General features: G+C 40.6%; 1 protein-coding gene across 1 annotated transcript; it reads right to left on the reverse strand.

Moving 5' to 3' along the window:
* Positions 1 to 13048: 13048 nt before the first annotated feature.
* twist1a (twist family bHLH transcription factor 1a) lies at positions 13049 to 14868 on the reverse strand. The gene is made up of 2 exons (XM_054606383.1): positions 14212 to 14868; positions 13049 to 13368 (listed from the first exon to the last, which is right to left on the reverse strand). Exon 1 carries the CDS (start codon positions 14787 to 14789, stop codon positions 14238 to 14240), a length of 552 nt encoding a protein of 183 aa, XP_054462358.1. The 5' UTR covers positions 14790 to 14868; the 3' UTR covers positions 13049 to 13368; positions 14212 to 14237.
* Between the last annotated feature and the right edge of the window lie 1054 nt (positions 14869 to 15922).

Below are 15922 nucleotides of genomic sequence, written 5' to 3' on the forward strand. Positions count from 1 at the left end.
AAAATAAAAAAAAAAAAAACATTGAATGAGAAGGTGTGTCCAAACTTTTGACTGGTACTATATATATATATATATATATATATATATATATATATATATATATATATATATATATATATATATATATAAATAAATATATATATAAAAAAAATATATATATAAATATATATATATATATATATATATATATATATAGTACCAGTCAAAAGTTTGGACACACCTTCTCATTCAACTACTTTGAAAAGCTAAAATATAAAACATATTCTGGTTTGTTGAGCATTTGTTTGGTTACCACATAATTCCATATGTGTTCCTTCATAGTTTGGATGTCTTCAATATTAATCTACAATGTAGAAAAAAATAAAAATAAAGAAAATACATTGAATGAGAAGGTGTGTCCAAACTTTTTGTACTGTAGATATATATATATTTATATATATTATTGAGCATTTGTTTGTTTACTACATAATTCCATATGTGTTCCTTCATACATTTACATTACATTTTTACATTACAGTCATTTAGCAGACACTTTTATCCAAAGCGACTTACAATAAGTGTATTCAACATAGGTATTCAAGAGAACTACTAGTCACCAGAAGTCATAAGTGCATCTTTCTTAAACAAGCATCTAAAAGCATAAACCAGAGCAAAAGTATAGTGCAGATGCAAATTGGAATGGAATAGTGCTGAATACTTTATTCTTTTATGAAGTTAAAAAATATTCCATGTGAGATTCTTCGAAAGATATATTACAACTTCATTAAACTAAATTCCATTAAATTTGATCAAATTGATGGCGGCTTACTTGTTTCATTATCAGTAGACTTTAAACTTCATATTCAATATATGAGATCTAACAAACCCCAAACAACATAACGTTTTAAATGTCTTTATGTCTCTTAGTATGTAAACCCAACCCTCTCGGTATGTAGGAAACATTGGACAATATATTTCTTGTTATCTATTAATTTATTATTTCCTCACAGATTTTATTGTTATTGATATTGTTTATATTGTAGCATACTGCCTGTATTGCCGTTTGTTATGTGCTAAATAAAGATTTTAAAACAACCAAGACCGTCTGGTCCAAATACAAAAAAATATGTCACAATTATCTTACTGTTTAACACAGAGAAAAATCCAGATAGCAGATAATCTACACCAACATAAGCTTGATCACTATATGTAACTTGTATCCCAATTGAAAATAACGGTGACCTTAAAAAGATATACACATCTATGATGATGAGTTTAAAAAAAAAAAAATACAGATGGTGTCTTCCTGAAAGTAAACCCTTTGATCAAATAAATTGCATTATTGGAAGACTGCACAAGAAAGACCAGAGTGCAGTCTGATCACATGTTTGACCAATGGCTACATGCAAACCTGGTGATAATGCATAATTCATTGCCCTAGTGGCACCTTCATTAACCTGAACTGTACCTTACACTGCCTGGCAAAGAGAGAGCAGAGAGGTGGGGACTGAAACAGAGAAGCAAAGACATAGAGTGACCGAAAAAGATTGTTTGCTACATGAAATCTCTGTGTTGTTGTTTTAAGTCATGATACCTGTCTCCAGGTGGACAGAGGCCCGGCAGGAAGGCAGGGATGAAGCAAAAGAAAGTCTCTGGCTCTTCTATGTCCTGGAGAGCGAAGCTCACTCACCAGGCTGCCCATTCTTCTAAAACCCAGGAGCACACAAAATATATCTCCCCGGCCCTCTCATGTTTCTTGTGTCCGTATTTCTCTGTCAGTCTATCTCGCCACATGCAGAAACCAACAGGCAATTTATAACAGTAGACTTTATACCCACGCTTTATGAGTTACGGGATTGTTATGAGCAAAACATGTCACAAGCTTGTTGGTATTTATTGTATGCAGTTCTGAGAGGTCAAGTAATTTCACATTTGCTTAAAATCAAGATAACAGTGGCTTGCTGATCAACCAGTTTTGCAGGTGAGCTCATTAATGCACCACCTGCCTAGCTTTCAAAACAATAAAAGCAAACACAAAAATGACATTTCTTTTCATGGCATGTTTTCAAACCTCTGAATTGCACTTTCTGAAACGGTCACAAAAAAACAGGCTTTTAGAGACAGCACCGACACCATGTCAAAGTTCCTATCCTGCAGTGTTGTATCCTTACCGCTAGATGTCACTATCAATCTATCACAAGCTGTGAGTGTACCGCCTAAAAAGAAGTAGTGGAATGTCAAATAAATCACGTTGTGCAATCATAGTTTCACAAACATCCAACAATCCCTTGAAGAACAGCACAAAAACACAGCAGATCCATTTACAAAACATACTGAGAGAAAGTTAAGGTCCTAGTATAGAATAAATATTTATTCATATGGCTAAAAGTCCTTGTTGTCTGCAAAAATGTGTTCTGAAGCTTACAAGAGGCTTCAACTCTCCAAAATGAGTGAAAGTAAGCAAATATCTTCCAAAGTCAGTCTTTTTTAGAGCAAAATTATCTAGTTTTGTTACTAGCCTTCAATTCAATTAAACTGGGACTATGACTTTGAAAAATTGCCACAACTCAGACTGCTGGAGCCTCAAATTAACTTCCGATAAACGTTTGAGTGCATTGTTGCACAGAAAAGGGACTGTGGATTTCTTTCACCATGAAGGACGAGGAATAATTAAAGCAAGCTAAAACTCTTTCACTGCTCATTTGAGCACCTAACCTTTGTTTTAAGACTGACACAGGGAATTCCGAACCTGTAATTTAAGTAAAAGTTTGCAGTTATGTGGTCTGCAGAGCTCTAAGCAGCTGTTTGTGTATTCTAGCCTGCTCTGGTTTGTATTGGTGGTGTGTCTTGACAGAGACTCGGATGTGACACATTTTCTTTCTCTTCTGTTGTGGTCAATACTAGGTTGTTACGTTTTTTGGATGTCCGACATCATACTAGCCTGTTTGCATTTGTTGGCCGACGCTACGCCAAGTGAGTCGCTTAAAAACTCAAATTTGTCATTTAGAGGTGACTTGTTTCCAGATGTAACGACCTCATTTGCTCTGCTTAGTAAGCCAACAAGTGACCTGAGGCACGGTGTCCACGGTGGTTTGGCCTGGAGGAGGAGGACCTGCATGTCATAGTTCAGAGGTCAGGAGGTGGAATGTGACAGTCAATGGTAATTTAATGACGAAGGAAATGTGTTATAGGTACATTTCTTTGTTGTTGGATCTCATAAATGTCACCTTTTACAATAAAAACTACTTTTCCTTCAGCCTGGCACATTGCATTTGGAGATTTTGTAAACCAAGTGTTTAATAATTTAACTGTAAAGTGATACTAAAACATTTTCAACTACACATATATATATATATATATATATATATATATATATATATATATAGAGATATAGATAATCACCTCACAGGGCTTAATGCATTACTTTTATATAACAGTATTGCTCTGACAACTCCTAAAAAGTGTGTTAGTAGCCAGATTTTGGCAGAAATGTGAGCATTTGGAACACAGATGGACGGTGTGGATTATGTCGCTGAATTCACTCAGACTGCAGGCTCTGTTTTCTGTCAAAAAGGAAACTATACCCTTTTACAGCCACCTTGGGTTGAGATTTTGATACTTATGCTTCAGGTGGAATATCACTTTAACTCGTAAAAATAGATCAGCGTTCAAAGGTTTTCAACCGACAGCAGTAGCAGAGACAAGATATTAATTTGTCAGTTGTTATTTATGTGGCACAGTGTGACCTCAGTTGTATGTTTGTGTGTGTTGCTGCTGAGCCCACGGTGGCAGGGTGACACTGGCTAAATGTTTGCAGATGAACGCTCCCGATATTTAATCACCACGGTAACAAGGGTCACCAGGGTAGGCCAGTGGGCCAAGCAGCCCAAGGCACTGTGGGTATTAATGGGGCAAGATGTTTACTTCAGAATCAACCGCTTGTGGGCATGTGAATGTGTGCATGAGGTTGAGTGTGTGTGTGTGTGTGTGTGTGTGTGTGTGTGTGTGTGTGTGTGTGTGTGTGTGTGTGTGTGTGTGTGTGTGTGTGTGTGTGTGTGTGTGTGTGTATGCCCTCAATTGTCCCTTGACCACTTGCCTGAGGGGAAAGTGTGTTTGGCCGCTGATCCTCCAAACTCCACTTAACACAACCTTCTCCCCCTGACCTCAGCTTAATCCACACAGTCACAGCGTGACAGGAGGAAAGTGGACACATCCTGGTGAAAAATGACTGTGTCATTGTAGCGCCGTGTGCACATCCCTGTGGTCACATACTAACCGCTGACGCACATGCACAGCATAAGCTGGATAGTTTAGCGGCCTTGTGGGGAACATATTTTTCAGTGAATAACCTTTGGTATGACATTGCACAAAGACAGACAGACACTAACCACATTATAAAAGTGAAAAGAAGAAGTAACAAGAAGTACAACGCATAGAAGGACTTCAATTTAATTTGTTGACTATGACAGACGTCTGGCATTCAGCTCTTTTATATAAGAGTATTCATAGAAAAAAGGGATAAATTGACTTCATTTACACAGCGTTTTAAACCAGAGTAGGACAAAGCAAGTCTCTCACTCCCCCATACGTTCACACAGGAAAGGTTTGAGGTTTAGTGTTTTGCTCAAGGATGCTTTGACATGCAAATAAGAGGAGCTGGGATCAAAATCAAGTCGTAGGATTAATGGATGACCTGCTGTACCTGCAAGTACTATCAACTTCCATGTAACCAAATATAACCAATCATTGTAGCAGTGTTTGCAATGACAATTTAGTTCCTTTAACGTTTTTTATGGACATTTTACATTATTTCATCCAGCTCAATTCAATATATGTAAACTTCTGCGCAAAGAGACAACAGAAGGGATGGATAAATGTGCCAAAAAAAAAGTTTTGAAATTTGCTGGTAGCAAGTTGTGTTATCAATCCAACAAATGATTGCAGACATAATTTGTAGTAAAATGATGAGCATGGACTTCTCATGCAGAGCCTGTATTTAACTTGTTTTAAATTCACTGTCAAAGTGCGTGTTTATTCTAATGAGATTAAAACATTGAAAGTATAAAGAGCATGTTGTGATTAATATCACTAGAATAATACATAATAAGAAAAAAAATGTGCTCGCCTCAATTTCATCACATGGGTCCCACTCCAGTTGATGGTCCCCTGTATGTGAGGACTTCCTGTAATAAATGTATCAATTAATTCATAGATCAAGTATTATTATATACAATTCTAAACAAACACAAATCTATTTTTCATCCTGTTTTGAATTGTGAACTCGTTTAAACTAAGTTAAGTTGCTGGTGAAGTCGCTGGAAGGAGGTTTTATAGTGTTAATCGCCCACATTATGTGTTAACTGAGTGGTTTTATTGTTTGTTCACTCTATTCTCATAAAACCAGCAAAAATTGTTCTTTTTATTCTCTCCCTCAGCCATTTCACAGTTCGGTTTATACAGTAAAATAATACAGCCATGGCGAGATAAGAAAGATATATGTTTCACTTTTCAAAAGAGTTTGAATAAACCTGCTTTTCATCCATTTAGGAAATTCCACATAAGCGTTGTGGGGATACTGTGGGTAGGAATACCGCAAGTCTTCAGGGAACACCACAGGAGAATATTTCCCGGAATTTGGGGCCTGTGCAACCACAGCAGCCGCAGCTCGTTTTGAGTCTGAACGCAGCTCAGTTTGAGATAACGCAGGTAGCAGAGCTTTTTGTCTCCTTGACTGTTCCTCTCTGGAGGGCCTAAAATGAAAACAGTAGAGTAGAGGGGGGAGGAGGAAAATATAGGAGAGGAGAAAAAAGAGCATTTTTCAAATGGTGAATAATTAATCTGCCCTGACAAGATGCTGCGCAGGACCACTTCCTGTGGCTCAGGTTTCAGTGTGTGTGAGTGTAAATGTGCTGTGGGGGGAGGGTCCACTTCCTGCACCAACTCCTGATTTTGGGGGCCTTACATTTGTGGCAGCCTTGGGAAAAAGATAAAATGAAAGCAAGACTTCGTAAGATATTAAAGTAAATCAATTAAGTTTGGCTTTAGAGATTTTCGTATAGGAGTATGAGGGTAAACATGCACAGAGCAGTTACGGATTTGGGGGTATGAGAATCCAGACATTTTACAAAATTACAGATAATAAATGTAACACAGTGGATGATCTCATAAAGCAGGATTTAAATTATGAAGGTTAGTGAAGGTTTTAATAGCACCATGTGGGCATTTTAAACACTCTGGTCAATGAAACCTGTATAATTTCAGTGCAAAACCTTCGTGTGGATGTGTGTATTAATGCAGGTGCTGTTCATGTGTGTGGCCTCAGGAAGTGGAGTACGGCCAGTTCTAAGCGAAACAACCTTGTTCAGACATTATGTTTCCCGTCCCTTTAAAGTCACGCAGGGCCCAGCATTTAATAACAGAGTTGATATCCCTGTGGTGCCCCTTCTAATAACCCCTGTTTAACGTAAAGCTGTGGAGATTCACCGCGGTCAGGTTGTGTTATCATATGTGGCACTTTCTCTCAGACGCCCAAACTCTCTGTCAGTTCAGCAATTTGTTTAAACTCAGTTTTGCTAAATTACTTTTTCCTAATTGATTGATTTTCTCTGTGTGTGTGTGTGAGGCCGGCTTGGGGCTTGGCAGTTACTGTTCTGAGGTTTCTGTGGCTGCAGGTAGCGGACCTGTTCACTTATACACTATAATGTACTCCAGATGATCCAACTATTTATAACTCTCCCACATGCATGTGAACAAGCACACGCACACTCTACCCTGTTGTAATCCTGGTGCCTGGTTTTTTACTATGCTATCATTTCTTGAAACTAGTTTGCTGGAAACACACACACAGACACACACACACACACACACACACACACACAACACACAACACAACACACACACACACACACACACACACACACACACACACACACACACACACACACACACACACACACACACACACACACAACACACACACACTCTTCTCTCTCTTTCACCATCTCTGTGTTTTTATATGTTATTTTGGTCTCAACAAGACCTTTTGCCTCTTTTAAAAAAAATAGGTGGTGTTACTTTACACTTTTCTTGTTAGTTGTGTGTGTGTGTAAGTGTGTGTATGAGAGAGACTTTGGAAGTTGGCACTAACCATCACCAAGCAGCCAGGGAAAGAGAGTTATGAGGCATTTAGGCCTGTTTTACAGGACCTGAAAAAAACAAGCAAACGGTTCATGTGACACCAAACTCCAGGCTTTTAAAATCCCATAACCAACACCTTCTGAGAGTGAGGAAAGGGGAAACAGGCAGAAAAATCAGTAAGAGAAGAAATTAGAATGTTTTCATTATAAACTTATTGCCAAGTTAAGAAAAAACACCCAAAAAACCCACTGATTCACAGGACAATTGGCTTAAAAAATGCAGGCCAGCGTTAATCACTGCATCAGCAAGACTTTGTTTTCTTACAGTCCCGGCATCTTTCTTTTCGTCTCGGCTTGGTTTTTCTCCAAATACACTCACACTGTCTGGCACTGCACACACATTTTTGGCGAACGGCACTGAGTGAATAGTGAGGCATGATGAGTGTTTTTTTGTATTTGTGTTAGGACGTAAACAAAAAGGGAAAAGAGTCTGAAGAAGGGGGGCAAATGAGAGAGGGGAGATATTACACAAAGTAAAGGAGATTATACGACCGATAGGAGGAGACAGTAAGATGAAGAGGGAGATTTGGGATGATGGAAAGACAGAACCAAGACAGACCACCTCAAAGTCGTGAGAGAAATACTGAGGACGGAGAAATAAAGAAGGTGGCGAAAGAAAGAGAGAGACCACCCCACAGTGAACACCAGAGGGAAGGCTGAAGATTTCAACGTCTCTCTCTCTCACAGCACACCTCCCCTTAGACCAACACTAAGGCTGGAGTCGCTATTACTGCCAAGTCATCCTTAACTTTACCCTTGTGTGCATGTGTGTGTGTGTGTGTGTGTGTGTGTGTGTGTGTGTGTGTGTGTGTGTGTGTGTGTGTGTGTGTGTGTGTGTGTGTTTGTGTGGGTGTGTGTGTGTGCGCGGTTGTGTGTATGTGTGGTACTCGCTCATGACAGGGGCCCTCAGAACGCCAGTAAACTACGGCTGTGCTCTGGTTATTGCTTTCAACGGAGACAAGCTCAAAAACGTTATATAATTCAGGATGATGCAACGCTGAGTGTGCGTGTGTGTGTGTGTGTGTGTGTGTGTGTGTGTGTGTGTGTGTGTGTGTGTGTGTGTGTGTGTGTGTGTGTGTGTGTTTGGCCAGAGCCAGGAAAATTCGCTCTACTATTAACACAACAAGGAAACATACATTTCCCCATTGACAGCCACACTCCTATCATCGTGAATGGACCTGTGTTCAGTCAAACAATGGCCTCTCTCTGTAGAAGAAAACACACAGTGTGTTGTGCGTGACCTCAGTCTTCTCCACACTGATACTCTATAGACGTATGCATGATAAGAGAGCACTGTGGTTTTATAAGGTAAACATGGAGAAAACCTACTCAATCTCCATCAACAGACCCCCTAAAGTTCCTCATTTTAAGCCAGAATTAGAAAACTCCAAATCCAATAAAGGAACTTTGTATAAGGCGAGGTTAATTAAGTTAGGAGAAAGAGCCGATGTGTTTGAATGAGCCGTGCTGCTCTTTGATAAAGCGCGTATGTTTATATTCGTAAAACGGGGTCACTGTGATATTGTCTGGTATGTGGAGAGTTATAAGAGGCTTGCGCTTAACTCAATCTGCAAGATAAACAGCCTCGGGCCGGAGCGCTGAGAGGATTCATATAGGTTTGTTCCCTCCTTCCTGCCCCCCTTTCTTGAGCTGCTTCCTCTTTTTCTCACTTGTACGTTCATTTTGAAACGCCGACATGTTTCTCTCTACCATCCGTACCCCGTATCTCTGTACTCTTCTGTCCATCCATCTGAGAGGTATTAGTGACCTGAGTGGATGCTTTGTCGACGTGAATGTGGCAGCTCGTGGTCCAGCTGGGGGTCCCTGAAATCTGGGGACGGGGTCAGTTTGAGAGGTCACAGGTCAGGAGTGATGGGTGCAGTTGGCACCGACCTCAGGGAATGTGTGAGCGCTCATTATGTTACTGGGCTGCTTTGCCCTCACTTCCTATCTGTCACTCCTCTGTCACTCTACTCCTTCCTGCTTGCTTTTCACAAAGCTCCCTGCAAAATTCTCCACCTATTACTTTACTGACATTTTTTAACTAAGGAAAAAATGGCTGTGCACCATCGAAGGGGTGCTCCAGTGATTTCCATTTCTTTGAAACATTAACCCCGTTTTTAATGAAGACTTGACATATGAAGAAAAAATGTGAACCTTAGGACGCTGTACGTATTTCATAATAAATATCTGGTAAATATGATATAATAGTAAAAGCATTGTGAGAGGAAAGGCTGTGTATTTAAAAATAATCGGACCAATTTCTGATGTCCAACAGAAAGGGAGAAATAAATAAGAGGACAGAATGTGCAGTGTTGGCTACCAAATACTTCCTGCCAGAACAAAAGGAAAAAGTAGTCGGATCTACTTGTACAATTTTCTGATTACCACTTCATCTCCTTTACTTACATTCACTTGTATATATATATATATATATATATATATATATATATATATATATATACAATTACATTTAATTTACCTATTTTATTGTCTTTACTTTATTGTATTTGTATTCTATTATAAAATATTGTTATTCACTTTATTTTTTCTCGTTCGGTTCTTTTTTTTATTCACTGTATTTCATAACTGTAATTGTGCTTTTGCAACACATATCAAATGTCATGCCAATAAAGCCTGTTGAATTGAATCAAGTAATTTAAAGCTAGGTCTGGTAATCTTGAGATATTAGCATGAGTGCGCTAGATTTTAAAAAGTATCCAACTGATAAACTCGGCCAAGTGATGCCCACTCTGAGCAGCACTAAATCCAAAAGCGGCTAAATCTAGCGAGAAAGTAGGCAATTAGGCCACATTGACAGTCGTCCCTTCAGTCCTCCCTCCAAGACAATTCCCACAAAAGTATTACTATCAACTTAAACATATTGTAATGAATGTAAACAATGAACATTGTTACTTTTGCTTTTGGAAGGCTCCAGTGAGCAATGAGTGAATCATTACATTCAGGCCAAATGAAATGATTGGACAGGCTTTTTACAGTCCTGCAACAGAAAAATTTGTATTTTAACAAAATATTGTTTAGAAGAACATCGCCAACCCAGCCTCTGAGCAAGGAATTTAGACTCATCAACCAAACTATTTATTTTATGTTTCTGCATTACTCATTTCTATACAGCATCATACCAAACTGATGAGACGCCTCCTATAATCAACTAAAAAGGCAGAAAACGCTTGAAAAAGGAGTATTAAACTTTTAAGATATCTTCAATCAATCTAAATCTTAACATGCTCACAATCCCTGCTATACAGCAGTGGAGATGGGGGTTGCAGTGATATGCAAAGCAGTATTTCAGAGAATGTCCCTCAGGTATGATTGTCTTGATTTGTGATGCATGAGTCAAAAGTAGCAGAACACAAATAAAAAGAAACTCCAATGCATACATGCATACATATTTACACTTACACCTAAATAAACACACACACCGCACAAACGCACACACACACACACACACACACACACACACACCGCACACACTAACTGCTTCAGGTTGAGATAAAACACAGATAATTAGCACTAATTGAAACCAGGCTTGCAAATCTAATCTCTCTCTCTCTCTCTCCTGTGTGTGTGTGTGTGTGTGTGTGTGTGTGTGTGTGTGTGTGTGTGTGTGTGTGTGTGTGTGTGTGTGTGTGTGTGTGTGTGTGTGTGTGTGTGTGTGTGTGTGTGTGTGTGTGTGTGTGTGTGTGTGTGTGTCTCAGTCCAGCTTCCTCTCCCCTTGTCTTTCTGTGTTGTTGGGGTTTAATGTTAACCAGCTCTTGTTACCCCGTAAAGAGGGAACTCTAGAGAGAAATGGAAATGAGGGAGATATTAAGCTGAAATAAGTAAAAGAAAAGGTAAGACATGAATGCCTCTGCTAGTTTAAACAAGCAAACAAACAAACATGATGTGCCAACTGTGCATATGTAGCAGCATGAGAAACCCATTCTTACAAAGATTTACAGCTCCTGGTATTACTGAAACACACACAGGCCTGCACCTTTGACTCTTAGATCAGTGTGAAGACTGCATGCCCATAGCAAGGAGATATAAACTGTGATTAATGAGCGGGAGAGAGAGTGTGTGTGTCAGTCATCAAAGAGTTTATCACAGCACACTTATAACCAGAGAGCCAGATGCCTTCACGCTGATAACAAGCGGTCATCCCACTACCTTCAAACATCAAAGGGGGGCAGGAGCTGCGTAGCTCTGCTCTTCCCCTCTCTCTCTCTCTTTCTGTGGAATGTATTTCCCTGTTTGGTAGGCGTGAGAAATCTCCATTTGTGTGTTTATAACCTATACGTATATATGTGTGTGTGTTGGTGTGAGTGTGTGTTTGGAAGCCTCAGAGGTGACATTCCTCCGTGTCAGAGCAACAGCCTCAAGTTTAAGATAACACGGCCACGGTGATCTAAGGCTGGGAATCGATTCCCCCCCGATGGCAGGCGAGGACCCCGGGTCAAAGCTGATGGCTTTACCTTCCGCACGCAGCCCGTGAAGCAAAAAAAACACAGTAATGCTCCCATAATCATTGCTCAACAGCCCTATGGAGAGATATGCACTATGAAGTGTTTCACAGTATCTTTCATCTATGACAGCCCCAAGTGCTGCTGTATTAGCCTATTCCTGTAGGAACTGTGTTGCCTTTAAGCGTTTATCACGGGACATTTACGAACATTTAAGGGAAGGAAACTTTTGGCAAGTAAAGGCAATGGGGCCCCATCTAGTCCTCTAGACCTGGTCTGATCTAGTCCCACGTTCCCTGAATACATACAATACACATATTTTTGCCAGAAGGGTAAAAATGCTGAATTGGTGATTAAGCTGTTCGGATATTGCTCAAAAAGACTAATTTTCTGCAGGTTGATCATTTTGGTTCATCAGCTGTAATTAAGAGAGGAGTGATTGTTGGTTGATTGTACTTAAGAAAAAAATCATTATATATGATGAGTTTGTTGGGGGACATTTTTATGCATTTGTTTTTGAACGAATCTTCGTTTCAATGTAACATGCACTATGGAAGAAACGATATATATATATATAAGATAGAGAGAGAAAGAATTTTCAATATTAGTAATGATTTAATAACAAAAGACAGTTTTGAGTTGAAAATCATATGTACCTTTTTAGATTATTTTGTTTCCCCATGGTACCTCTTATTGTTGTTTTGATCATGGTGTTCATATGTGAAAAACGACTTATTTTTCATCGGATATTCCACCCAGGCTATTCAGTTTGCTTTATGACCCGCATCCACCCTTTATATCTGTAAGAGCTCTTCGGGTAGCTGCTGTAGCACCTGCATGAAACTCCCATGCTGACCTGTGGCTCGGAGGACATCTGGGAATATCATGCATGCCTCCCACAGCTCTTCATTCACGCTGTTCAAACAGACCACCGGCTAATTATGGCTTCCCCAGATCCCTTAGCTCAAGAAATCACTACAGACTAAGCCGAGAGTATGAGATGTTTTCTTTTGCCCCCTCCACTGTGGTTTAGTAGTTAACTGGAGATTCAGCAACAACTAATGAAAATAAACTCTCTACATAGGCTCAAAGTACTGAGACTATGAGACATGAGATTGTTTCCAAAAATGTCAGGTATTTAAAACAATTTTGTTTGTCAAATAACCACCCTTGTTTTATTACTTTATATCTCAGGCTCTTGTTATAGAGCTGAAATTAAAGACTATAATTAATACCCAGACAATGGAAAGTTAAGAATGATACTTTCATTTCTTTTATTCAAGATATTACCAAATATTTACAACACTCAAAATGTGCAGACTCCTGATCCATTCAGCATTCTGTGATATCCCAAAAATAAATAACTTTTATTTGAGTGGGGAAAAGGAAATTCGAGTCTGTGTAGAAAAAATAAATACAAAATACTTAATTTGCTGTGAAACATTGTCACAGGGAATGTGGAATGGATTGTCATTTTTCTCTCATGTTTCAAAACAGAGCAGTTCCTCAGAGCTCATTTTGTTTTTACAACATTCATAGTCGCAGTGGTCTTTCTTTCTTTCTTCATATCCGTCCTGTCTGTCCTAAGTGCTCCTAAGCAAACCTTAGAGTCCTCGGAATGGGAAATATGAAAAGGCCGCTCTCCTCTGAGGCCTGAAGCACAGCGCCTGGCCCCTCAGCTGGTTTAAGCTTCAGTCTATCTGATCCACTGGTTCTTCGGTCTGGATAATCTGTGAAAAAGAAATATCATTGGGATTAAGACAAAAATTCAATACATAGAATTGTATAGTTAGTAGGACTCAGGTTTTAAACTCCATGGTAGGCTGTTTCTACAGCGATGTAATCTGTTTGTGACCTATGAGGTAGCCATAAGCAATGTAAACATCTATGTGTATTCAGAAACAATTAATATTTCCCGCTTTGTTAGTAGAAGCCTGCTTTCAGCCTGCTTTGTTAGCAGGCTGAAAACTCACCTCTTCAAGAAGTACTACCCTGAGCCTTCCTCGTAGCACTTATTGTATTCGTATTAGTTGTTGCACTTATTGAATTCGTATTTGTTTACTGCACTTATCCTATTCGTAGTAGTTTGTAGCACTTATTATATTCGTATTAGTCTGTTGCAATTATTGTTTTCGTAGTAATTTGCCTCTGCACTATACTTTTGCTCTGGCTTATGCTTTAAGATGCTTGTTTAAGAAAGGAGATGCACTTATGACTTCTGGTGACTAGTAGTTCTCTTGAATACCTATGTTGAATACACTTCCTGTAAGTCGCTTTGGATAAAAGCGTCTGCTGAATGACTGTAATGTAATGTAATGTAATGTAGAAGCAGTTTTAATGTAGTTGGTGAAATGTTGTGGCTTACAAATCATGTGCGTAATATTATTATTCAGTCTACAGAGACCTACACCCTTTTATTGCAGATTTAACAGATTTAATGCATTCTAGAAGTAGTTTATGCCATACAAACATAGCAGCTGGAGTATATTGGAACTACTTTTCATCTGGCTGGTTGTGCGTAAAATGCTCATCCAGCTCCCTGCAGGATGCACAGTGAAAGTCTCTCATCTTACCGTCCAGCACCGTCCACACCACCCTGCTAGTGGGTGGTGGTAGACAAGGACCACGACCCCCCCATCCTCCAGACCGAGAACGCATAGCTCAGGCGGTCCTGCGCCACGTAGCTGCAGCTGGACCCTCTCGCATCCAGCTCATCACTCTCCAGAACCTGGCACAAGAAGTCGATGTACCGAGCTGCCAGCTTCAGCGTCTGGATCTTGCTGAGTTTGTCGGACGGCAGGGTGGGAATGATCTTCCGTAAGGACGTGAAGGCCTCGTTGAGGGACTGGGTTCGTTGCCTCTCACGGATGTTGGCCACCACACGTTGTGTCTGGAGGTCATCGAAGGAGAGCTCAGGGCTGCTGCTGGCCTCGCTGTCTCCGCTCCCTGCACTCCCTCCTCCTCCTCCTTCGCAGCTCTTTCTGCATTTCTTCTTGGCGGGACTCGAACCCTCCGTGTCTCCGTCCTCCACGTCCTCCGTGCGCCTCCGTGTCGCCCTCCGCTTCCTCGCACCCCTCCTCGGTAGCTGGTGGTCGGTCTCCTCCTCGCTGTTCCCCGCACTGTCCATCGGAGAGGAGTCCTCTTCCCGCATAGCCTCTGTCAAAACCTTGGAGCAAACACCCTCCCTCCCTCCTTTGAACCAAATTCAACGAACTGGACACATCAACAAACAGGACAGGTAAGAAGAAGTGTGTCTGCTGGACTGGGACGAGCGGGGCTCTTATAGTGGGCAGGAGGGTTTTGGGGAGCTCTGTGATTGGGTAAGAAGGGATGTAACTTAATACTGCAGGGGAAGGAGAGGTCCAGCTATAATATCAGAGATGGTGTTTAAGACTCCTTAAGGCTGCTTTACACAAGCTTGCGTAGGAGTGTGTAGGAGTGTGTAGGTGTGTGTAGGAGTGTGTAGGAGTGTGTAGGTGTGTGTAGGAGTGTGTAGGTGTGTGTAAAGGTGTGTGAATTGAGGTGTGTGTAAAGGAGTGTGTAGGTGTGTGTAAACTGAATTGAATTGAATTGAGGAGTGTGTAGGAGTGTGTAGGAGTGTGTAGGTGTGTGTAGGTGTGTGTAGGAGTGTGTAGGAGTGTGTAGGTGTGTGTAAACTGAATTGAATTGAATTGAGGAGTGTGTAGGAGTGTGTAGGTGTGTGTAGGAGTGTGTAGGTGTGTGTAGGAGTGTGTAGGAGTGTGTAGGAGGTGTGTGTAGGATTGTGTAGGAGTGTGTAGGTGTGTGTATTGTGAGGTGTGTGTAGGAGTGTGTAGGTGTGTGTAGGAGTGTGTAGGTGTGTGTAGGAGTGTGTAGGAGTGTGTAGGTGTGTGTAGGAGTGTGTAAAGTGTGTAGGTGTGTGTAGGAGTGTGTAGGAGTGTGTAGGAGTGTGTAGTGTGTGTAGGAGTGTGTAGGTGTGTGTAAGTGTGTAGGATGTGTGAAGGTGTGTGAGGAGTGTGTAGTGTGAGGTGTGTGTAGGAGTGTGTAGGTGTGTGTAGGAGTGTGTAGGAGTGTGTAGGTGTGTGTAGGAGTGTGTAGGAGTGTGTAGGAGTGTGTAGGAGTGTGTAGGAGTGTGTAGGAGTGTGTAGGAGTGTGTAAAGTGTGAAGTGTGAAGTGTGTAGGAGTGTGTGAGGAGTGTGTGTAGGAGTGTGTAGGAGTGTGTAGGTGTGTGTACTGTGTGTAGGAGTGTGTAGGAGTGTGTAGGAGTGTGTAGGTGTGTGTAGTGTGAGTGTGTAGGTGTGTGTA

The sequence above is a fragment of the Anoplopoma fimbria genome, chromosome 10 (assembly GCF_027596085.1).
Source record: "Anoplopoma fimbria isolate UVic2021 breed Golden Eagle Sablefish chromosome 10, Afim_UVic_2022, whole genome shotgun sequence".
Lineage (NCBI taxonomy): Eukaryota > Metazoa > Chordata > Actinopteri > Perciformes > Anoplopomatidae > Anoplopoma > Anoplopoma fimbria.

Coding starts and splice junctions, on each gene's coding strand:
- twist1a (XM_054606383.1), bottom strand. CDS start 14,789: ATGCGGGAAGAGGACTCCTCTCCGATGGACAGTGCGGGGAACAGCGAG.